Here is a 23809-nt window from a genome sequence, read left to right as displayed (position 1 = left end):
GGACCTTGGGTTTGCGGTGGCATCTAAGGTGAGAATGCTCTACTGCGAGATATTAGCAACTTTGTTGATGGGCTTGCATAATCAAACAAATACCTCGGACACAGGAGGGATTCGATGGTAGTACCGGCAGTATGGACTGATGAATGACGACCATACTGGTGGTTGCAGACGTCGATCTGAAGCTTCGAGGCGTCTTGAGCCGGAAGAGGTTTAAGAGTGGGAGTCCATAAAAAAAAGGAGGTCAGCTTGCCATCACTGAGTAGTATGAATTGCGCCTTTCGGCAACCACCATGTGGGTCTAGACAAATGCCAATTTTCCGCTTTGTATGAGAATCGAACTCAACATCCCACGCTAGCTGCACGGAAGGAACTCAAACCAGACTCCAGGTTCAAAGAAAACATTGCCACCCTACCTTGGTTTCTCATCCATCGCTGACAATGTTCATCGGAGTATGACAAAGGGTGATGCACGCGCCACCTAATCACGATTAGCTAAAGTAAATTCAACAACTCCTTGGTCAAAGGCTTGCCGTAGGGATGAAGCCCCCAATATAACGCTCCAACGAGCACTAGCCGATCCGGCTGGAGCTGGCGTGGTGCTGGAGACGTGTGTGCGGGGGAAGAACGTGTGCAGCTGGCGAGCTCGAGTATATGCGCAGTGACCAGGAGCAAATATGTTGCTGGCGAGACCGAGCGTGCGTGCAATTGCTGGCCATGAGCATGTGTGTGCTGGCTAGGAGGAGCATGTGTGCAATTGGTGACGAGAAGTATGCGTGCTGTTGGAGACGTGTGTGCGGTGGAGTCATGTGCGCAGGGTGGGCATGTGTGCAGCTGGTGACGAGGAGTATGCGTGCCGTTGGAGACTTGTGTGCATAAGGGGCTTGTGTATAGGGGAAGCGTGTGTGCAACTGACGAGCTTGAGCGTGTGTGCTGTTAGCGAGCTGGGGCATGTTTGTTATGCAGTAGTATGCTGCTGGAGTTCATGTGCTGTGCAGGTGGAAAATGTGTGATGGGAGAGCATCCTCAGGGTAGGCCTTGTTGAAGAGTCTAGGCACCATCAACCATTGCAAGTCAACACGTGGCAGATGAGGACGTACACAAGATATGCCCAGGCTGACAACGTCGGCTTCCAGCAGACGCAAGCAGCTGCGAGCATTCTAATGTATGAGATGGGAAATGCGGGTGCAGCAGAGGGTCGAGAGGGTAGTGGAGACGCCAGCCTGGAGCGATTGTGCATAATGCTTGCAAAGCGAGATTGCAGAGGATAGCAAGGGTGATGGAGCAGCTGTGCAGATGTGAGGACGATGATGTGTGCTTGATGATGATGGCAAGTAAATGAAGAAAGAGGCTAGAGTGAACGAAACAAGTTGAAGTGGGTTGAAGCCTTTTGGTGTGTAAAGAAGGAGGATGTAGAAAGGAAGAAGAATGGAGACAAGGAAAGGTATTTGTAGTGTTCAGGAGAAGGTCCACTTGGCTGTTCACGTTAGGACTCAAGAAGGGAAGGAAGGAGCAACTTTCTCGGACAACGCAGCACGGCAAGAAGAAAAGGAAGGTGGGAGGACCACAGAAACTCAATCAGGGATGTTATATCATAGGTTTTATCACAACGACGCGCAACTGCGATGGAGGTACCTATGCTCAGAAGCATCGATCTATAGAGAGCCGTCTCCATCAAGCTCGCAGACGGCAGTGCAAAGGCCCGTCAGCCACGTCTGGCCATGTCGATTATGGTGTCATTGCCCAGACTCGACGTGTTTTGCATCTCCTTAAACAGAGCCCCAAGATGCAACGCTGGCAAGTAAGAAAGGAGCGAAAGCTGACTAGCTGTTTTTTTGTCTTTCCCCTTTTCATGCTTAGTACCTTCCTCGACCGAGTAAAGATTTCTGAAAACCGTCCATCGTTTGTACCATTCGTCTTGCGCACCCTCTGTTAGCACGTTGTGCCTTCTTGACCGTTGCTTTTCAACCTCGGGTAGCGGAAAGTGACAAACGGGGAAATGCCGTGGATACTGTCCTCAACGCGCGTTTATGGCAGCTGCGGTTCTTGGCACCAGGAAAGGGGGACGCGGTCGAACAGTAGTGCAGAAAAAGCTCTGGACAATACAAAGTCCTTTCGTGGGTGGTTGAAACGGACTGGACTTTGGGGCTCCGCCTGGACTTTAGCTTCAAATCCCTCACTTTCGAGCGGTAAACAGACCTGCTGCGTGTTCACGTCCTTGGTTCACGGCCCATGAGAAGGATTTGTGAAAGACATGACGTCGCACGAAACATGGCAGATGCACCCGCAGTTGATGCTATGAATGAACTTGTGTTCCCCATATCCGGGCGAAAGATCGAATCCCTAGAGTGAAACATAACGGGAAGAACATGGTTCGTTTTACATTTTCGAGCGTGTCAGAATTTGAGCTATATGGCACTTCAACACGGAAATACGAGGCAACGACCCAATCTACTTCTCGATTGACTACCGGATTGACGAGGTCCCAACCCTCAAATGAGTATTGAGGTGACGAAGGCATTATTAATTGTCAGATTTGCCCACCAACAGGCCATTCGTTGCTATGCAATAGTATTCTACACTGACTTCTAGAGCACGCTACTACTAACACAGCAGTAAATTGCAACAAGACGCTGTGCCAGGGACAACAGAATCGCGGCGTGTACTCTAATATCCAATCACATCCCAATATGGGTGGTGCGGGCACAGCGCACTGTACCGTGGTCGCTGCTGACATTAAAATTATGTTTTAGGTAGGTATGGTACCGTGTAATACAGATCATGGGAGCTGTTGGATCCATTTGCCAACAACCGAATCAAAGTACATATCATTTCAGTCTGCTTGGTACTGCTGTCAGTCCTCTAGAATATCACTGCTTTTTACCTCGTATTTTTGCAGTTGGTCTGTTTCCTCCCCACACTTCTACAAAAAATCTAACAAGACCACGATGCCCTGAAAAAGTAACCCATCTGTGTCGTTGGATCAGGCATGGTTGAACTTGTGCAGCATACATTGTGCAAAAAAACAGGTCTTCGCAAGCCAAACATGGCTGAAGTCGAGCGCAGCCTTAGTGCTATGTGGAATATCAGGGTCAACACAATGGTCAAGAAAGTCGAGCGTCAAACGCATGGTGTCGCCGTTCCCATCTCCGACCGCGCTAGCAACATCGAGAAGAAGGGTCACTCTGATCAAGTCATTCTAGCAATCAAGCCCAAGGCTATCCGCCAATTTTCGAGCCGAGGCGTTGGCTTGTTTCCCAGTTCAAGTCCACCCATGTCGGTATCGGCAGTCATTCCGACCAGCGCGCCATCGAACATCTCAAATTCTCAGCTCCACAGGTTACCAAAGCTGAGAAATCGAAATGGCTATTGAATCCGACCGCGGAACTACGGTGGATGCGTGACTCCGAAGTTCTCACCGTTCGCACGCGCGCATGCGACAACGGCAAAGCCAGTACGCCCGTCCGGTGTTTTCATTAGTATTTAGCTTAAACACGCTATTATCAATAGCAGTCAGTCTTCTTCAAGATACACTGGAACATCACCCCCAAGCAACGTTCACGAAGATACATTCTGCCGTATCGCAGCCACGTCAGATTCCAGCCACGTACTCAAGAGGCGTTGGGAGTTAGTGGTAGAGAGTATAGTAAAAGGTGTGTATTTGAGACGCCTTTGTGCTATTATCTGTAAAGCCAGCCATGGTCGGGTTATCGATGACGCAGACTCGGAGTCTCTGGAGCTATGTACGAGTATACCTCCGTTATGTCTGTGATATAAGGTGTTCGGGGAAGAACATGCCTGCTCAATCCTGCTGTTGAGTACTGTTATTACGAGTACCTTAATTGAACCGTGTTGCTATTATCACACTCGTCAATTAAGGTTCTGTTAGCATGTATACATCTGCTTTAGCGCAGATCTACTGCTGCGCTCGCATGCCCGCAACATTAAATGTGCTATGCTTTCCTACCGCGCTCGTGATAACATATGTTGAAGCTGGTGGAACATGTTGGGTCCTCATGGCTGTCAGCCATTCCACCATGCCTTGATGTTTGGGTGAGGTCATGCTCTTCGCTTTCGTTGGAGATAGCTCTCCCCTGTCATTTTATAGTATTATGCCCTGTCTACTGTGTGTAACGGCTCTCGTGCGATATTGGTCTTTGGCGAAATATTTAAGAGGGCAGATCAAATCCATCTTTATCCTCTTCATGTCAACAGAAGACAGTTCGAAACTCCGAGAAACTCCAGATAGTGAATTTATGACCCTACCCTTCTGCAAACACAACGGTGTTCTCGAAGCCTTTCAGCCACTACCCGAACCTGTCTCACCCTCTCGACAGGTACACAAGATACCTTTTCTTCGCCCTTCTGGGCGTCGCCACTGTCATAGCACAACCCTCGCCTCTTCTCAACAACACGGCCCTCATCAACACCAAGATCCCCAATGCTGCATTCATAAAAGCAAGCAATACCACCAACTACTCAGCACATACATTGCGCCCCAATGCAACGTGCAGGTGAATCAGAGTCAATGCAGCCGCAGTTGGGAGGGCATGTTGTTGAGAGCGACAGATCTGAATCGGTAATTGCTAGTGCAAGACTATTGCCCCTCTTACGCTTGCACATGGACACTGCTCGGACTCGTCTATTCCCTTGTCACGATCCAGGACCGGGGACCCAATACTCACAATACCAACTCTATAGTTTCCGACGCCACGGAATTGTGTCCGATGACCATTGGTTCAATACCGATGCACTTCCTCGCTGCATCATGAGTGGCTGGGGTGGGTGGTGAGGCAAAATAGACCGCGACTTTGATTGCCAGTATTACAGATATTGAGTGGCGGACTCGAGTGTAGTCGACCTCGAGATCTCGCTGTCCACATCTCGCCACCAGCGTAGGCAGCAAGGACTCGTGGCTGCGTCTCATTCACTTCGTCAGGATTTGTTGGATAGCTTTAAGCGTTCACCAGGGAGGCGTAGGGCAGTCTAGGGTTGTTTGGCGATGTCCGCACGATTGGGAACATCTCGGGCTGCTTTGAGAAGCACCAAAGAGGCAACGAAGGGTGACTGTAAGATACAAAAAGCAAGATATAAGTAGCAGATCGTAACAAGCGTCCAGCCCATGGTCGGGCAGTGAGTATCTTGCACTATTCTCACAGTTTGATGTCGTCAGTAGTAAAACGTGAGAGGTATGGCATGCTAATCTCAGATACTTGAATACGAATCTCAGGTGGAAAATCACGAGCCTCCTTGAAGGCTTAGCCCCCCGGGTTTGCGGGCGTGATGCTCGCCCCGGGCAGGCTCCAGCACGTCTTGCAGCGGCCCCGGGTGCCCACTTGGGCGGGGATTGCGCCCGGGGCCGGTCTCGAGCCAAATGCGCTCCTGGGGTCCCCGTAAGGCTTCTAGGGGCTGGCGCCGCGGGGTTTGGATTTGCCGCCGCACCCTTCAGTTCCTCTTTCGCGGGGTTTGACATGTAAGAGTGTGCGTTTCCTTCCATCACTCCCAGCTAACTAATCGAGACTATGGCCTCAGACGTGTTGTAAGTCTTGAGTAGTTTTGGCAACACCGGGACGTCCTTGCAACACGGATCTCTGTGACTGTAACCGCGCTCCCTTTGAGTCTGGCGTAGTACGGATGCAATAGAAAGGTTCCGGACCAGTCGTTGATGTCAAGAAAATCAAAAAAGGCTCAAGGAGACGGCACATCAAGGCATCGCCTTGGAAACAAATGTGTACACTCGATGCAGACGTTATTCAGCACTGGCTCCCCGTACCTGTAATGCCAGAGTGCCATCCATTCACATCGCTAAGCAATGCATCTTCATAGACCCTTCATTCTAGCCGCTGCCAACGGAGTAATGATCCAGGCCCGAAAGCCAACTGGGTACACATGACGGTCTGACTGGCGACGCTGAAGTATCAATCCTTTTCACGGCGGCGCAAGCGAGGTGTATCACACGACGGTGATTGAATTCAATCAATCGATTCGTCATGGTTGCAGACGGATACCAGCCTCACGTCGAATCTGCCTGATTTTGTTGCCATTCTACACGAATTTCCTGCGGCCGGCGGCCGAGCAGCCTTCACCTACACGGATCAGACGAACCATCATACCGCGGATGTGACACCACTGCCAAATGTGATGGAGCATGGTGCCACCCCGCAAGAGCACTGGCAGGTGAAAGAAGTTTTGACTAGCAAATACAAAAGCAGGCCAGCCAAGGACGGAACACGCGCTGTATGGTACGAAGCACGATGGACTGGAGAGAGAAATCGCATCAGCCGTGATGTACCGCTGCTTGGAACGAACGAATGATGCGCTCATTGTCGACTTTCTCCACAAGAACCCAATGGCAGTTGGACTCCCCCTGGACTGGGAGCCTAACGATGGCGCGCTCACCGCGTAAGGTACACTTATCGACTACGGCCTCGAGGCTTGAGGACGTCGGGGTGCTCCGGAATAGAACGATGCTCTCGCGGGATTGACTAACGGCTTCGTACTGAGAAGAACCTCTGCGCGGCACCACGATCCTGATGCGTGCTTGATGAAGGGAATACACGCAGGGTTGGTGCGCGACGAGCGCATTGGATTGAGAGATGGAATTTAGCAGGGATCCATAATGAGAATGGTTCATGACAGCGTTGCTTATTTGTTACAGCTGGTGCAGCTCAGAGCAGCTCGCGCGTTGAGAGGAGGTAGTGTCACGGAGGCTTTACCGGCAGGTATTATTTAGATACAGAATATGCAAAGACAACACATCTGCCTGTAAGCATTTTGATAGAGCTTTGGAGGCGTGGGATAGTCTTTGCACGATTGTTAGACCGTTTGAGACTATTGCTGCAGCGCTCACATGGATCTTTTCCGTACGGAGTACCAGCCGCCAAAAAGCCAAGCAAACGAGCAAAACCAGCTCGGTCGGTTTGTTCGCTCGTTCGTTAGTCACTCTGGGCCGACTATGTGAAGATCACCACGGCTGCACACCATCTTTCAGAACAATTTTGCCCACATCATCGTCTCTGCTGCCCTCCAAAACACTCTTGATAAGACTTCCCGCCACCGACGGATCCCCAGCTCCCATCTCTCTGTTAAAATCGGCACCTCCACCTAGGCCGGTGGCAAGAAAACCTGGCGAGATACACCACACCTTGACCCCATCTTCATGGAGCATGCGGTGCCATTCCCGCATCATCATGTTCATGCCCGTCTTGCTGCTGCGGTATGCGGGAATTTCAAAACTCTTCCCATCGAAGTTGCCCTTTGGCCAGCCCTTGGGGGAGTATCTGTTCACGAATAAGGCCACGTTTTCTGTCCCTGCGAGACTGGAGGTTCCGGAAGTGATGAAGAGGAGGCGTGGGTTGGGGGTTTGAAAGAGCAGGGGGATGAAGGTCGAGGTCATGATTTGCGTCCCGACAGTGTTGATGTTCCAGGATTGATTCCACATCTCGCGCTCTGTCATTCGTCCGGCGGCGACCTGTTGGTCGATTTGCGCACCTTTTATGAACCTTGTCAGCTTGCGAAGGGTCTATTGATGACTCGAGCCATGCACACCGGCATTGTTGACCAACGCATCGAGTCTTCCGAATTTGGATTGAACTTCGTCGAAGGCTTTTTTGATCGAGTCACCGTGCTCGATGTCGACCTGGAGTGGAGTTAGGATGCTACGAGAAGACGGAAACTCTGCCACGGCAGAGCTGATAGCTTCTTCGACCTTGGCGAGTGAACGGCTTCCGAGGATAATGTTGTATGCTCTGTCAGAGCCGCAAAGCGCCCTCACGATCTGGAAGCCGATGCCGGTATTTGCACCTGTGATCAAGATTACTTCTCGTTGGGCCATTTTCTGAACTTTTGGCGTACAGCGTGTGTGCCCATGACTGGACACAAGTCAAGCTTTATAGCACGTCCTAGCTCCTGGTGTGGGCCGGAGTTAACATTGGCAAACTTATCACCGACTCGTCCGACCTGGAAGGCTTAACTTCCTGGCGATCTTTTTGCAACTTTGATCGAGCTGAGCCAGACTGGCGGCATGTATCCAAAATACATTCGATATGGGATTTTGTCCTTGAAACCTGTAGCAATACTCGATTGCGATTTGAGACTTTCTGTTGTTCTAGTCAGCAGTTGGTCCACCCATACTACCTCCAGAGGACCATTACCCTACCCCGCCGATGCCTACAAGACTGATACGCCTGTATATTATTGACTTCTGATCAAGCTCTTTTGGTGATCCAAGCGCTTGTAACCATCGCTATCCTTTCGACGATTTTTCTACCGCCGAGGAGGCGGATCGTGCCGCGAAAGCAACGAATGGCAGGCAGGCTTGGGGCGTCAAAATCCGACTCCAGCCTTCAAATCTTCCTGACTCTCAAAAATCTGGGAAAACAGAGGCGCGGGACCAAGAGCAGCTGGCGTTTTCTGGGGAAATGTGCCACTAGCTCGTCGCTCCAAACCATTGAAAGACACGCAAATATACTTAGCTAAGTGGCCACGCTAGAAAAAGTCCCGTACTAGACGCCTCAATTTTGACTACCAGCTCAGAGATATCAAACATCTCGTTTCGTCCTATTCGCCAATATGCGCTTGGTGATTGTTTTGTTGCGCCAATAAAGGTGGATCTTCCCGCAAGATCGCCAATTAACCGTTCGCTACCTACTGTACACCGAACATCTCCACAAAGCCCTGAGTGGTGTGGTGCCCTATCAGTGTATGGTAGAGCCGCGGTCACACGACTGATTATCACTCATACTAGTAGTAGCAAATTTGCAGGTTGTTTACTTGCGCTATGCTATTAGTACTCAGAGCAACGGGTGCCAACAGCAGGCACTGGCTATCGACATGCACATGTCTTGGGGTTTCTATATCGACAGCGTACTTCTCTTCCTCAGTGTCCTGGCACAAGCCTCTGTTCTACCACCCGGTGATCAGCATTCAAGTCCGGACAAAAGCCAAAGTCCCACAATCCAGCCACAACATCCATCGTCTCAAGGCAGCTACAAGAGCCATCATGTGCCACTCAGATCGGCAGGTTCCATGATCAAACGAGACGATGAGCAAAGTGACGACCTAAGGATCAGAACCATCACTATTGTAACCGGCAGCATTCCAATCGCAGCGGCGGCGCAGTCTCTCGAAATGTTTTACAATGCTATCTTGTTCAACGCGCTTGCTCCTTGGTGCTCTCAGCCACCTCAGCAAGCCCTCGTGATGACTATGGGACCTCTGCAGTTGACGATGGTGGTGGTGTTCAACAGTGGTGTACCGCGAGGCATTCCCTGGGCTTTTGTAAGGAACTTTGCCAGAAATATGCTGGCGATGACAGCACTGGGATTTACCGGGACGTATGATATGTATTACGGAACGAATCATGGGTCCTCTGTCTACTCCCATCCCCATACGAGTAATCTCGTGGTGGAAGTTCGCCTTCGTATCATGTGGGGCATGTGAATGAAGCTTGGAGTGTGGAGTTTCGGTGGTAGGACCAGCCAGGAGTTGGGAATAGTACGAGTGAACACATACATTACATACATTAGGTTACATTATTCATGCACATGTTAGCATGTCGATGTTGGCGATTTTGCCCAAATATGCACTTTTGGAGGTGCCGATATGTGGGATTGTGGATCAGGTTACAGGTACTAGTACTGTAACTGATGATTATTATGATTGGCCAGTGATAACTGATAGAGTGATGATTGCAAGGATGCGCGAAGAAGCGACCGACCGTGCCGATCCTCGTGTCTGCAGGTGTAGGGTTCGACCCTGACTTGGGACCGACTTTTTGTTGTGGCGGGGTTAAGCCCCAGAGGGGTGGGCCCGTAGCATTGGGATTAGCTACCTTAGACTGCCCGCGAGTAGCCTGTTGATCAGATCAACCTTTTTGGACAACTGGAATGCCGTCTTTACCGTCTTTACCGCACAACGACCGTCCATTCGGCTCATTCTTTCACACGTACTTTCATACTTTCATACGCTCATACGCTCATACTTTTCCTCTATCTACAGATATGTAAACTTTCTCTCATCTTCTTTTACGCTTTCTGCGCCTACTGAACTTCTCCCACTTCCGCGACCCCGCTTGACCCATTTGCTGGCTATCACAACGTAGGTGATGTGAGGGCCAGAAACGACACAACCATTACACCTTCTCGACCATTCACCATGACTCGGCCCAAGGTTGACCCAGAGAAGAGACAGCGAACCGCCAACGCGTGTGACAGTTGTAAACGGAGAAAGCAAAAGGTTTGTCGCTTCCTCCCCCACCTCGACAGCCGATAGATTTACCACTACCGCTACCGCTATCCTACCACTACATCATTATCCACTTGCGCGTCGAACAACCTCTCTAGCATTGATAGCTAACAATTGACCAGTGTGACGGCGAGCAGCCCTGCAGTACTTGCGACAGGAAACACTTCACTTGTACATACAATACCACCGACCACGCTCATGATGCTACCTCCCCTACCCAGCCTTTGGCCAAACGGCGCATCAGAGAAAGCGACGTCTCCAGTAGACCTGGCTCCCTGCAGAACGGAGGAAGCCCATCAGCTGCCAAATACCTCCGAGACGTACCTCTAGGTCTACAATCATACCAGCCCCGTGTTAGCACACCGTCCATTGGGGATGCTGCCAGATCCATAGGCTATTTCCCACACCGACCCGAAATGATACCAGAGATCAAAATGCACTCTGATCATGCGTCTAATAGTGCTGGGGAGGAGGAGGCGGACAATCATACAATGACCCGAATGTTGGAAGATGGCACGGGAAGACTGATATACATTGGCGATGCCTCTACCCTTTCTTTCTTGCAGCTACTTCGCATGATCGTTGAGACTACAGTGGGCCCATCGCCATTTACCTTGGACCCAGAACGACACAAAATCAAGGAGACCGCATTCTCATTGCCGCCGGACACTGTCCTCACCCATTTGCTGCCTGAGAAGCAGACCGCCTTGATTTTAGTGGACTCGTTTTTCGTCAATGTCAGTATTGACCTAAGCCAGTCCATCATGAGCCACTGACCGTCCATAGACGCACGCTTTGGTTGAGGTGTTTGACGAGAGAGCATTCCTCGAAAAGATGGACAGGTGCTATTCAGACCCTCTCTCAGTCGACCATATATTTCTTTGTCACCTCAACCTCGTATTCGCAATTGGACTCTCATTTGCTACGCCTGAATCTGGAACCCGGGAAGCCGAGATCATCGATTCTCTAAAAGCAAATTACCCTGATCAATCAGAGATCTTTTTCTTGAATGCCAAAAGCATCAACAATCCTGTCATTGGCTTCGAAGATGCCGATCTCTGGTCGATACAAGCTTTGATTCTTATGGCTTTGTATCTGCTGTTAAGATCGAGGAGAAACCCGGCATTTGCCTATATTGGTATTGCTCTTCTCATCCTAGCTGTCCTAGTCCGATGCTGTTCCCGACTGACTACAAACAGGCATGGCGGTGCGCACAGCGTATACTCTCGGCTTACATCGTGAAGAGACCTTGATTGTCTTCCCTGCTGAACAACAAGTCGTTCGCCGAAATCTTTGGCGATCGTTGTTCGTTCTGGATCGCTTTCTAAGTATGTCACTTGGTCGCCCGATGGCAATAGCGGATGAAGAATGCTCCGGAGAGGTTCTCAATCCATCGTCAGGTTTGTACTCTGCGCCACTGCTCGATTCCGACCAATATTGCACGGCTGGGCTAGAAGCTGCCGTTCGCAGCTGCCATGTGATGGGATTGATACTCAAAAAAGTCTATCTGCAACGTAAAATATCAACCAAACTTGCCCAAGAGCTTGCAGACCAGTGCAGGCGCTGGCCAGAGAATCTCTCACCAGCTCTACATTGGCGTCAGGCATCCCGCCAGGACCGCAGACAAGCCATTGCCATTCTCCACACCAATCAAGCCTATTGCCATTCGATCATCTTGCTCACGCGACCCTTTTTTCTCTACCTTCTCAGTGCAGAAATCCAACAGACACGCCTTGGCGCTGGCCAATGGCTTAAACGATCTCAAGGCCGAATGGAGAAATTCTCAGATGCCTGTTTGATTGCCTCGACACACACTATTGCCATTGTTCAGAATGCGTATGAAGGCCAATATCTCCCTAAAATCAACCCATTCGTCACTTACTGTCTCTTTGCTGCTGCGCTCATCATCTTCTCCAACGAATTCGCTCGCCCGGCTTCATCGGACCCACTGACCAAGCAATGTATGACTAATTCGATCACAATCATGTCTTACTTCGGCGAGATGGATCCACAAGCGAAACGTACTGCTCACGTTCTCATAGAATTCCGCAACGTCATAAGTGGGCACGGAAAGTCGTCAGCTGTCCAGCTTCAGTCCCCTGCCTGTCAGACCCCTCTCCCGACCTTGACGCCAGGACTGGACGCTCAAAATATTCCGCCTCAATTCGAGTCTGGCTTCGGTCCCATGCTCCCGCTACCAGGGGCTACCATGGCACCCTCTGGGACTCCTATTCCCGCTTCCAGTACAATACCGAATCCATCGGACCCCGCTACCTTGGATCGACCCTCCATCCCACGAGGAGATTCCTTCTCGGGGCTTCTGGATCTGACAAACACGGTGCTTCCAAGCCACTCTGAATTTGGTTCTTCGGGCACAGACGAATTGATCGATTTCGATTCGCTATGGGCAAGGCCCAGCTCGACGCCCATACCTTCGCCCGGTCTCGGAACTGCGGGTGGTGCGCAGGCTAGGAACGGTAATGGCAATGCGGTTCAGGGGTTCTTTGGTGCTCTTCCGGGGACGCCCTTCTTCGAACAAAACTAGGTATTATGTACCACTTTGAAGCACAGATACACCAAAATGAACGATACATGACTGGCCGAGCGGTCCGAGTACGGCGTCATGTGGCTAACATGCGTTTCAGCGAAACGTGAAGGAGGATGCCAGGCAGGATCCCGGACATGGAACGCAGAAAAGGACGGCATGACGATCACGAAGGATTTTCAGGACAATCTCAATCGACGTCGTCCAGTTATCGACAGGCTAGACGTGGTCCTGCAATCTGGGTACCTTACATTGTGGAGCTTTTAGCAGCGGAGAAAGTTCTTCGTCTCCACAGCCACAGCTACCTGCAGCTATCCATAGTCTCCGGGCCATCAAGGTCCATCCAGCTTGGAGTTGCAATTCACCACTTAGTCTCACTGCTCAGCTAGAGTTAACAGTGAGGCGTAAGATCGGAAAAGCCCCAGGTGAGCAATGTGATGCACCTGGCGGTGACGAGCCTCCGTGAAACACGGTGTCTCATCCCCAACTTACAGCTCGGTTGAAGACTTTGTAAGGGTCTCGGGGATGATAGCCCGTGGCAGCTTCTTTTTTCCAATAAATCTCCGAGGTCTGTGGTAGAGCAGCGCAAGAGCTGACAGGGGCGGGTCGCTTAGAAGACGGGCAACACTTGAAACAAACTTACATCTTACGTCTTCCCCTCACTAAACTTCTTTCCCTTCACAACCTCCTTTTTCCTCACCAAACATCGATTAACTGATATTACACTGTCCCGTGCTCCGCTGATGCTACTGCGCATTCGGTCAATGGCCGATCTTACTCCTACTGTAGCGCTGACATCGCCTTAGGTGGGACGAGAATCGTTTCATCCTCCCCCACTATCACTACGATATAGGCGCCAGGGACATGATAATGACGGTAAAAACCCTGCACCACGTGGAATGTCATCCTATGATATTCGCGACGGCCAGATCTAATTTCCTACATGTACCCCGCCCATGATGAAGGATGGCGATGTCAAAGAGCCATGTTTCGAATCCGTCATTCTCCTTCTTCTTGCCGAGATGGCCCCCAGACGGGTTATGTAGTTCTTCTACTGAGTACATCTTCTTCAACCTTTGACGTCTTTTTGTCTCTCTTCTCGTTTGATGTGCATTTCGGTCTTTACGGCAGCGTCCACCACATTCTTTTGAGTTACAAATAGTGTTGCCGTCTCTCAGTCTCACTACCACATTCTTTAGTTTAACGTTGCTTTTTTTTTACAATGCATTCCATCTCAAAGCTTCTCGCTGGCTCGATTGTGGCTTTTGGCGCAGCACGGACTGTCGCTGCTGGTGTCAAGTTTGCAGGTGTCAACATCGCTGGATTCGATTTTGGCTGTGGTACCGATGTACATCCGCCTTCTCATCTAGTTTCCCAGCTTTGCCAAGCTAAACGCTTACTATAGGGCACCTGCACCATTCCCTCCATCGACCCACCCCTCTCCCAATACGGCGGCATCGACGGCGCCAGCCAAATGACGCACTTTACCAAAACCGACGGACTCAACATTTTTCGCCTGCCGGTCGCCTGGCAGTACCTCGTCAACAACGTCCTCGGCGGTACTCTTGACGAGACCAATTTTGAAAAGTATGATGCACTGGTGCAGGCGTGCTTGAAGACGGGCGCGCAGTGTATTATCGATATTCATAATTACGCACGGTGGAATGGACAGATCATTGGGGCTCCTGGGGGGCCGAAGGCGAGTGACTTTTCGGGGCTGTGGGGACAGTTGGCGGGGAAGTATAAGGACCAGGGGAGTGTGGTTATGGGATTGATGAATGAGCCGCATGACAGTATGTCACTTACCCATGTGATGGAAGCAACCAACTGACCTCGTGGAAAGTCGAGCAGGTACCGGGTCTGGCTTCGTGGGCCGCTTCAGTCCAGGCTGCTGTCACTGCTATTCGCAAAGCTGGCGCTACAACCCAGATGATACTTCTCCCTGGTAGATTTGCCCCCCCACCCCTTCTCTCCATCGTCCAACCCACTAACCCCACCACCAGGCAACGGCTACACCGGCGCCTCCACCTTCGTATCTGGCGGCTCCGCCGCCGTTCTCGCCGGCGTCACCAACCTCGACGGCAGCACCGACAATCTCATCTTCGACGTGCACCAATACCTCGACTCCGACTACTCCGGCACCTCGACCACTTGCACCACCAACGGCATCGGTGTCGCTTTCCAACCCCTCGTCAAGTGGCTCCAGGATGCGAAACGTCAGGCCCTGCTGAGCGAGACCGGTGGCGGCAGCGACAGTCAGAGTTGCTTGACGGACGTTTGCGCCGCGTTGGATTTCCTGAATGAGAATTCGGGGAGCTTCTTGGGCTGGGTGGGGTGGGCGGCGGGGAGTTTCGCCAGTAGCTACGTGCTGAACCTGACGCCGACGGGGGGGAAGGATGTCGAGTTGATGACGAAGTGTTTCGCGGGGAAGTTTGATGGGGGTGCGGGTTTGGGGTCAGGGTCCGGCACTGGCACTGGTTCTGGCACTGGCACTGGCACTGGTTCTGGCACTGGTGCGCCCGAATCACCTGCAGCACCCAGTCCCACATCCTCAACCGCCAAGGCCGCTCCTCCTCCTTCTCCTCCTCCTCCCGCTCAAACTTCGACTCCCGCCGTAGTCATCGGCGCCGGTGCCGCCGGAGGTGCATACCCCACTCCTACTTCCAGCGCTGCTACTTTCCACGGCGGTGGCTCACCGGCCGCGACGACCCTCTGCACCTTCCAGTCGTTCCAGTCGTACTATCCGACCGGTACTGCGGCATCGGCTGGATTTAGGCCTACCGGGTATGTTGTGCCTCAGGGGTGGGGTTGCGGTCTGTCTGGTTCTGCGGCTAGTGGGCAGGGTGGTGGACAGGGGAGCGGTCAAGGTGGTGGACAGGGAGGTGGCCAGGGCGGCGGCCAGGGCGGCGGCCAGGGAGGTGGGCAAGGTGGTGGACAGGGAGGTGGGCAAGGTGGTGGGCAGGGTGGTGGACAGGGAGGTGGGCAAGGTGGTGGGCAGGGTGGTGGACAGGGAGGTGAGCAAGGAGGTGGCCAGGGCGGCGGCCAGGGTGGAGGGCAAGGTGGCGGCCAAAGCAGTGCCCAAAGCGGCGTCCAAGCTGGCAGCCAGAAGTCCGGTTCCCAATCCGGCTCCCAATCCGGCTCCCAATCCGGCTCCCAACCCGACTCCCGCCCCGTCTCCCAATCCGGCTCCCACTACACCCCCCCAGGCCGCATCAACCCCTCCCAACCCCTCTGGACCAACGCCACCGCCACCGCCCCCTCTCCCTCCTCCGACGACGAAAAGGCCACCGCGCCGGGGAAAGCACAGGCGTCGGGGACGGCGCAGGGGATGGGGTCGGGGATGGCGAAGGAGAAGGGAAACGGGAAGAAGAAGGGAGATAGTTGTAAAGCGCACGGGGCTAAGGGGACGGCGACGGCGACGGGGAAGGGGAGGATGAGGAGGGGGGTGAGGGCGAGTGCGGATGGATTGAATGAGTGAGTGATGGAGTGAGAGTTGACTAGTCAATCGGTGGGGGGGTGGGATGATGGGGGTTTGTTCGATTCTTGTAGATTAATGGTTCTTTCTTTCTCAATGAGTGAGTGGGGGTTGAGTATGCTTTGAATGTTTTATTATTTATTTTCGTATGCGGAATTGAAGAGTCGATGGGATTTTAATGAACAGGGTGTTAGTATTCGTTCGTTCAGAGTGTGAGATGTCGTCGTTTACATTTTTGGATTACGGGGTAAGGATAGAAATCCCACGGTTGTCGCGGACTCAGAAATCTGCCGCTATGTATTTCAGTTGATGTGAAGGCTTAGACATGTCTCGTTGTAGGATTATGCTTGATTGATTGTGTGGTGTCTGCTTTTAGAAACCATTCTACTTGACATACCCGACATGCCGAGCACGACCGGGAAGGGACATGGATTGCTGAGGCTCGAGGTCTTGAGGGCAATATTGATTGTAATCGTAAACGAAAGCTATTTTTGTTTTTAAAACCTGAACGAGAGGAATACAGTTTGTTGACGAATGCACGGATGTGATCTCCTCTGGTTTGAAAGCCAAGCGAGTCGTTGCAGAGACCCACTTCCGAGCCAGAATCTATCGGTCTTTCATCGCCTTCACGACCAGGCTGACAGCAGGTTGTTGCCCGAGTGGCTTCGAGGGTCTAATTTCCAGGTGGGGGAGGTGGGGGAGGCTGGTCGCTTGGGGGCTAATGGTGCATTAGTACGTTTCTTTTGCACACATAGAGAGGGCAGCTTACCGGCGGAGGAAGATCATCCGAAGGAGGTGGTGGTGGAGCGCCACCTGCAGCTCCATTCGCGCCATAATTCTGGAACAGAGCGCCCAGACCCGGTGGAGCACCAAGACCACCGGCCCCGCCACCAAGACCAGGAGGAGCACCCATAGCCGGCTGACCACCGTAACCGCCGCTTGCGCCTCCATAGCCTCCTGGATATCCACCATAGCCATACTGATCGCCTGAGGGAGGAGGTGGAGGAGCGTTCTCCTGTCGTTGCCAAGGAGCAGCTCCACCGCCGGGAGGACCCCCATAACCATCACCTTGTCCGTAGCCGCCGTAGTTGTCGCCACCCCCGCGACCAGCCGCCCATGGTGGTGCGGCACCTCCATCCCGATTGTAATCATCACGACGATCGTCTCCGCCACGTTGTTGCCAAGGAGCGGCTGCGCCGGTAGGTCCACGTTGCCATGGCTTGAGATCACGATCACCTTCTCCACCTGCGTAGCTGTCTCGGCCGTTCTCGAATCCACCAGGTCCAGCCTCGATACGTTGAGGGGCATCACCACTGGGAGCACCGCCAGAAAGTTCGTTCATGAGTTGCTAGATCCAAGTCAGATATTGCACGTTGTTATGGTGAGAAAGCAGAATAGCTTACCTCATACTCGCGGTCGACAGCATCTCCTCCGCCAATACGTCCAGCAGCCGGACGGCCAGGCACGGCACCTCCTGTTGGACCGTTGCGCCAATCAGCTCCACGTTGTCTATCAGGACAGTCTCGAGCCATATGGCCTGCATTGCCACAAACACGACAGATGATGTTGGCAGTGAAGTTACGCTGCTCAGGGCAGTCGTATTTGCGATGGCCGATTTGACCACCTGATAAACCTTTAGTATACGCTTTGGATGATCTGAAGTGTTTATACTTACAATTCTGGCATGCCTGATTCTCATCATCCCGAAGCGTACCGTTGAGAGCTGCAAGCTCACGAAGCTGGTTGCGCTTGAGCTCATTTTGACCTTCAGGGATGGAGGCGGCCTGGTATCTGTTAGCGAGCAGACATTTCAAGATTGCCTTGTGATGACGTACCGTCTCGATGACATTGTGAATAAGTTTCTTCGCCTTGTTTACCTTCTCTTCCGTGTCGGCCATGATCAAACAATGCAAATCTTCTTCCTGGTTGCTGGTGTGAGCTGCGTCAGATCGACCCTTTCCTTCTTTGACAGATCCTTTGCCTCGAATGGCTATCTTTGCGAGAGACTCTGTTTCCATTTTTTTCAATGTGTTGCCACGAGGTCCAATGAGTAGTCCAACTTTAGTAGTAGCGCAAGCTAAGTGTTAGTCTTTGCAAGTCCAAAAGGTATGACAGTGTGTGAGTATGGCATTTAGGGTTAGCGGTGACAGATGCTGCATCCTCCAAGGAATGCCGCACGCATCACCCAGAAGGAAAAGATGACAAAAGGAAAGGGTTAGGATAGGGTTAGTTATCGTACTGAAGTTAATCTCTGGGTAATCATTGACCGGCACATAGACCTTCTCCTGTGTCTTAGTTGGACGTCTGTAATCAGACGGAGGGTGGTAATTAGGAATGATCTTCATGGCCTTTTCGATCTGCTTGTGACGCTCATCTTCAAGGCGCTTGCGGTAACGATACTCGCGAGTATTGACACGACGCCCAAAGTTGTCATATTGAGGCGGAGGAGATGGGGACCTAGATTACAGTGAGTGATGGTGTATAGGCTCGGTACTTGGAAACGTACCTGTCGCCATCTGCTGGCACAACGTCGTTGATTCTTAGCTTTTCACTGATCTCTTGTATGCGCAAGTGCAAGGTATATGCTTCGAGTTGTTCAGTTGTCATATTTGCTTTTATCATAGTAGGCAAGCCCATCAAGCCGGCGGCCTTGTTTTCTGCAGCGTCCCCCCATCGATTTCTCTTCTTGCGGCGCCTCTCTCCATCAACAACGACCTCAGCTATGAATGTGTTAGATGGATTTCTGTGATCGCATGGGTCGTTAACTTACTTCTCTCTGGGCTTCGACCACGCTTGTAATTCCCATCAGAGAGCCCTGCTTGAGGCTGAGATGGGTTGTAGCCTCCATCATCAGGTGGAGCGGAGTCGCTGCCTCCAAAGCGGCGACGAGCCCCCAAAGGAATATTGTTCGAGCCTGTGATGCCTTGATTGCGCCAAGCCATCGTGATGAGTGTTAGTTACCGATTTTACAATTTCACGACTCTGTCAATGTGATGAAAAGATGAGGACGAGGACGGGGGCCACGGGCCAGATTTAACTCGACTCCTAGCGCGATTTAACGCCAAGCTTTTTAGTGTGCGCTAGTCGTTCACGCTAGTGTTTAGGGGAGAGTATTCATATCTCGGCCTTGTTGGGGCCGAGCTGCATAATTCTCTGACGCGCAAACACAATAATATTAAATGGAAAGCATATAAATTAACCAAAAGACAGTCCATGTAAGGGATGACATTTCTCACTACTTCAAGTTCTTCTCTCCTATCCTCATGTGCGCAGTTCTCTTCACAGCTCTATATTCCACGACCATCTCCGTCATGAGTATATATCCAAGATTCTTTGCTACGACGACTCGATGCTTGACTCCATCTTGATCTCATTTTCTTCTTCTACCAGCCTTCGCTCACCACTATGACGATGGAACGTCGTGATGGTGGAGCTCCCAAAGGATGTCTCGTACGAATGGGAATCAGAGCTGTAGCTGGAGGAGTAGGCTTGGCGTCTGAGAGCGTAAATGCGCACACAGAGAGTAAAGTGGTGAAGACGGACGGACGGACAAGAACAAGCATCGACATCTCGTACGAATCCTGAGGGGAGAGACAATCCCCGTTTTGATGTCGATGCTTCCAAGGATCTCACTGTATCAGGATATCAGCAAGGATACTGGACATGACCTTGAGGATGAGTGGAACTGAGACAACGCTCAGACGAAATCTTTTACGATTCGAAGATGCATCCTGTTCTCGACGATGGCGATCTTGAAAATGCATTACTCCGCAAGCATCCACCGGCAGAGATGCGCTTACAGGGAAATTGTCGCTTCCAGTGGTCCCTCCGTTACGTAGACCAAAATATCTTCCCTGTGGTTTCATCAAAGCATTTGCACCCGTGCCCGAGAATCGTGGGCTTGATCAAGCTACGTGGCTTGCCTTCCTCGACACTCTCCAGAAGTCCATCCGCCAGCCCGTGGCTCAATGCTATAAGTCTGGCTTCAATTGGTACGATGTTCATGCCACATATTATAGGAATAATCGTGGAATATGCCATTAATCGGGAAACCAAATCTTTGTAGAGCTACAAGCTCGACAGAGATGGTCCATTGGAAATAATATGTCAAGCAGCATACTGAATACTGCATCTAGAACAACGGATTTCCTGCGCAAGATAACTGAAGACTTCTTTCGACCTCGAGTATCCTATTGTGTTGTCAAAAAATGGAACCCACAATCCACCCAGCGAGTCGAACAAGTCAATCTCACCGCATCGAGTGACAATCCCACCACGGGTCTCGGGGGGTTGCAAAGCAAGTATAAGACCTCAGATGGAACCCCATATGGCGAATGGGAATTTCCCAACGTCGCTCCACTCGTATCCCCCGCTCTGAACTAGCTGGCGGCTCAGGCTGGCGAGGATGGCGTAGAGGAGAAGTCGAAGATGGCAAAAGGTTATGAATTCGTCGCAGAGTACTGGGACAAGAGAGCTACTGCAGAATACGAAAATTTTCAGTCTACTGTCATGACAACCCGAATGCGTTTTCCTATCTTGAGCTGGTCCTACTTCTCCTGACAACACCTGCCTAGGAAGGCCATGAAGAATCCAGATAGTGTCTTGGCGAAGGTTCCCCAGAAAAAGTGCGATTTTCGATATGCAGATCTAAATTATCCTGCCGCAAGCGGTTCATTCATTTCGTTCGTGTCCGGTGGACTTCTGATAACCCCCTCGACTCACGTGGATCAGTGGGAGGCATGATCTCAGTGGTCGGCCAAGCCGTGCGCGGAAAGCGTCAGGGCTCGGAGCGGGACAGCCAGAACAACAATCAGCAGTACAATAGCCAGCGATACGCAAATCGGAACAGCCACAACTACCGGGGCATGTGACAGGCAAGGACGCTGCACTGATTCTGACAGAAGAATCGGACTTGTTTCTTAACAATCTTACTCAAACGCCCGACTCGTAGTTTCCCGGTAAAAAGGCGCCCCTCTCACTTCGACCTTGCTGCTAACACTTCCTTCGTATCTTCTTCTCTGTCCAACAACCCCAAATTTCTGATCGTGCCCGCCTTTGGCGCATGCTCTCTCGGATTTGCTGCCACCGCCTTTCTGTATGCCTGCTGTAGTGCCCTAGTCCTCGCTGCCTAATCACAGAGTCTTTGATCAGCATATGCACTGCAGGCCCAAGCAGTACGGAGCAAGAGAAGTAGAGCGTACTAACCTCCTTCCTGTGATGCAGACATTCATAGTAGTCCTCCAGCGCTGGTAGACATTGCCTTCCTCCGGAAATATCGCCAGAATCGGTGTTCACGACGTAGCAAGCTAGAAGTTCCTGCCAGAAGGGGAAGCAGCGTGAGGGACCTGGTGAAGATTTAGCCAAGAGTGGGGATTTGGCGGTACCGCAGACGATCGAAAGACTAGATGCGGAGTTCAATGGGGTCACTCACCACCAGAGAGTCCATATCCGGACGCCATGATTGCCGACCGTGCTTTCGATCAGGTGAATTACGGTCGACAGAAGAGCAATCCATGTTCAGATTTCTCAAGCTAGCTGTTCGAGGAGTGCCCGCGCTTAGCGGCGCTTAAATTACCGCCTTCAAAAATCGAATTTGTGTAATGTTTTACTGATGTCTATGTGGCACCAATCGATTTTGTTTCCATTCGTTCTACTCTGTTATCATCCTAGATGCTTCTTTGGAGCATTGACCTAGGAGAATTGTTCTGCAAATACAAGGACCCCATCTGAGAGCCGGCATAACGCAGCATGCACCAGGTCCACCAAAGAAGCCTATTGTCTTCTTTCTTAACACTTCCAAGTCTTTCTTATGGCTCAATGGTCTCGTGTGAATGATCAGCACCTATCTAGGCATCTTCACTGGACACTCTGTTCGCGGAAAAACAGATATAAAATGTGCTGGCAGTGCGTCTGCTTGGGGCTTCATCCGGAGTCTCGGAAGTGGCACTACACGTGTAAAGCTCCCAGTGGGCCGCATCTTACCTCACAATCTACAGGTTGCCACTGACTTCGGATATTGTTCACATGTTTGTGAAGTCGTCTTCAAAAATGTTTCCCCGCTTGATGTCTTCCTACTGAACGCTCTTTTCTTGCTTTCTCTCTACATCTCATCCTGTTTTAACATGCCGGAAACAGAAGAGCCTCTTACCCTCGCCCCAGAGGAGAAAAACTCTCAGGTGAATACAAATGACAACAGAATTGATCACAACCAGAGCCACACCAACGGCATTACTAGAGGCGAGTCCGCGACCGCGCCGCAGACACACCGCTTCGACCCAAGTTTCACGCAAAGCTTAATCAATGCAACGGGCCCCAAGGCATCGCCGCGCATGCGGAAGGTCATGGCCAGCCTGATACGACACGTGCACGACTTTGCGAGAGAGAACGAGATAACTGTTGACGAATATATGGCCGGCGTTGAGATGGTATGCTCCTGTGCCAGGGTTCATTGCTCTCCTGCTGACGCTTTGCCCTTTTGCTTAGATCAACGAAGCCGGCCGCATGTCCACTGACAAGCGCAACGAAGGCCAGCTCCTTTCTGGTGTCATTGGACTCGAGTCCCTCGTCGACGAGATAACCTACAAGCTTGCCACAGACGCTACAGACGCACCCACCTCTAGTGCGATCCTCGGCCCCTTCTGGCGCGCCAACGCCCCGGCTCGAAAGATGGGTGAGAGCATCGTGCATAACATAACCGATGGTGATGATACTTTCATGCATGGGAAAATTACGGACTACCTGACCGGTGAACCAATTGAAGGTGCGGAGTTGGACGTCTGGCACACAGCGCCCAATGGGCTCTATGAACAACAAGACGAGGATCAGGTCGACTTCAACCTCCGAGGACGGTTCACAACAGGTATAGACGGTCGTTACAATTTCTACTGCCTCCGCCCAACTTCATATCCCATCCCTTACGACGGTCCAGCCGGAAAGCTGCTTCAGCTCCTCGACCGACATCCAATGCGTCCAGCACATATACATTTCATTGTCAAGGCGCCGAATTACAAGCCAATTATCACGCAGCTCTTCGATCGAAGGGATAAGCACATCACAGACGATGCAGTCTTCGCGGTGAAGGAGAGCCTGGTAGTAGACTTCCTGCCGAGAGAGGGCGATCCGAAGGCACGGTTTGAATTGCCTTATGACTTTCGCTTAGCGACATATGAGGAGGCTAAGAAGAACTCGTTGGTTGGAACGACGGAGGAAAGTGCGAGCTTTAGTGCTAATGTCGTGCAGGGAAGAAGCTGAGGCAACTTTTGTTGATCTGACGGGACTCAACCTGTCCTGAGCCACCCCTTGTCTGGAATGGTATGGCTGGAGATTCTAATTTTCTTTGTGCCTTGCTGTAAGCGCTATTGGTGCAGAGAAGCCGGAGGGTTTAGACTCGCGCTAGTGGGACTTACTCCTCTGTTAATGGACATGATCTTATCTTGCAATCAACTACATTGTCTCAGCTTTCCAGTATATGGACAGCTCGACGGCTCTGGATTAATGGTATTCCTAGCGTCTGAAGCTAAGGTGCGAGAAAAGCAAAACCACTCCTT

General features: G+C 51.5%; 8 protein-coding genes across 8 annotated transcripts; 5 read left to right on the top strand and 3 right to left on the bottom strand.

Annotated features, from left to right (window-relative positions):
• Window positions 1-3043: 3043 nt before the first annotated feature.
• Window positions 3044-3629, top strand: HO133_000662 (uncharacterized protein; the record flags this gene model as incomplete). The annotated part of the gene is made up of 3 exons (XM_037291599.1): window positions 3044-3277; window positions 3337-3451; window positions 3508-3629. 3 exons carry the CDS (start codon window positions 3044-3046, stop codon window positions 3627-3629), a joined length of 471 nt encoding a protein of 156 aa, XP_037151961.1.
• Window positions 3630-6961: 3332 nt separating this feature from the next.
• On the bottom strand, window positions 6962-7831 carry HO133_000661 (uncharacterized protein; the record flags this gene model as incomplete). The annotated part of the gene is made up of 2 exons (XM_037291598.1): window positions 6962-7488; window positions 7546-7831. 2 exons carry the CDS (start codon window positions 7829-7831, stop codon window positions 6962-6964), a joined length of 813 nt encoding a protein of 270 aa, XP_037151960.1.
• Window positions 7832-8829: 998 nt separating this feature from the next.
• HO133_000660 (uncharacterized protein) lies at window positions 8830-9338 on the top strand (the record flags this gene model as incomplete). Its single annotated transcript, XM_037291597.1, is given in 2 exon segments — window positions 8830-9276; window positions 9294-9338. The coding sequence occupies 2 exon segments, from the start codon at window positions 8830-8832 to the stop codon at window positions 9336-9338; spliced, it is 492 nt and encodes a 163-aa protein (XP_037151959.1).
• An 814-nt stretch (window positions 9339-10152) lies between these two features.
• Window positions 10153-12787, top strand: HO133_000659 (uncharacterized protein; the record flags this gene model as incomplete). The annotated part of the gene is made up of 4 exons (XM_037291596.1): window positions 10153-10233; window positions 10365-10979; window positions 11029-11380; window positions 11442-12787. The coding sequence occupies 4 exons, from the start codon at window positions 10153-10155 to the stop codon at window positions 12785-12787; spliced, it is 2394 nt and encodes a 797-aa protein (XP_037151958.1).
• A 1222-nt stretch (window positions 12788-14009) lies between these two features.
• Window positions 14010-16265, top strand: HO133_000658 (uncharacterized protein; the record flags this gene model as incomplete). Its single annotated transcript, XM_037291595.1, has 4 exons — window positions 14010-14135; window positions 14193-14580; window positions 14631-14732; window positions 14791-16265. The coding sequence occupies 4 exons, from the start codon at window positions 14010-14012 to the stop codon at window positions 16263-16265; spliced, it is 2091 nt and encodes a 696-aa protein (XP_037151957.1).
• A 670-nt stretch (window positions 16266-16935) lies between these two features.
• On the bottom strand, window positions 16936-19204 carry HO133_000657 (uncharacterized protein; the record flags this gene model as incomplete). Its single annotated transcript, XM_037291594.1, has 8 exons — window positions 16936-16980; window positions 17032-17610; window positions 17666-17886; window positions 17938-18046; window positions 18098-18321; window positions 18502-18719; window positions 18769-18982; window positions 19033-19204. 8 exons carry the CDS (start codon window positions 19202-19204, stop codon window positions 16936-16938), a joined length of 1782 nt encoding a protein of 593 aa, XP_037151956.1.
• A 2033-nt stretch (window positions 19205-21237) lies between these two features.
• HO133_000656 (uncharacterized protein) lies at window positions 21238-21721 on the bottom strand (the record flags this gene model as incomplete). The annotated part of the gene is made up of 3 exons (XM_037291593.1): window positions 21238-21390; window positions 21468-21607; window positions 21694-21721. 3 exons carry the CDS (start codon window positions 21719-21721, stop codon window positions 21238-21240), a joined length of 321 nt encoding a protein of 106 aa, XP_037151955.1.
• Window positions 21722-22384: 663 nt separating this feature from the next.
• Window positions 22385-23513, top strand: HO133_000655 (uncharacterized protein; the record flags this gene model as incomplete). Its single annotated transcript, XM_037291592.1, has 2 exons — window positions 22385-22687; window positions 22746-23513. 2 exons carry the CDS (start codon window positions 22385-22387, stop codon window positions 23511-23513), a joined length of 1071 nt encoding a protein of 356 aa, XP_037151954.1.
• Window positions 23514-23809: the final 296 nt, after the last annotated feature.

Source organism: Letharia lupina (genome assembly GCF_014066315.1).
Source record: "Letharia lupina isolate WasteWater1 chromosome Unknown contig_11, whole genome shotgun sequence".
NCBI classification, from domain to species: domain Eukaryota; kingdom Fungi; phylum Ascomycota; class Lecanoromycetes; order Lecanorales; family Parmeliaceae; genus Letharia; species Letharia lupina.
This window is presented reverse-complemented; position numbering and strand designations above follow the sequence as displayed.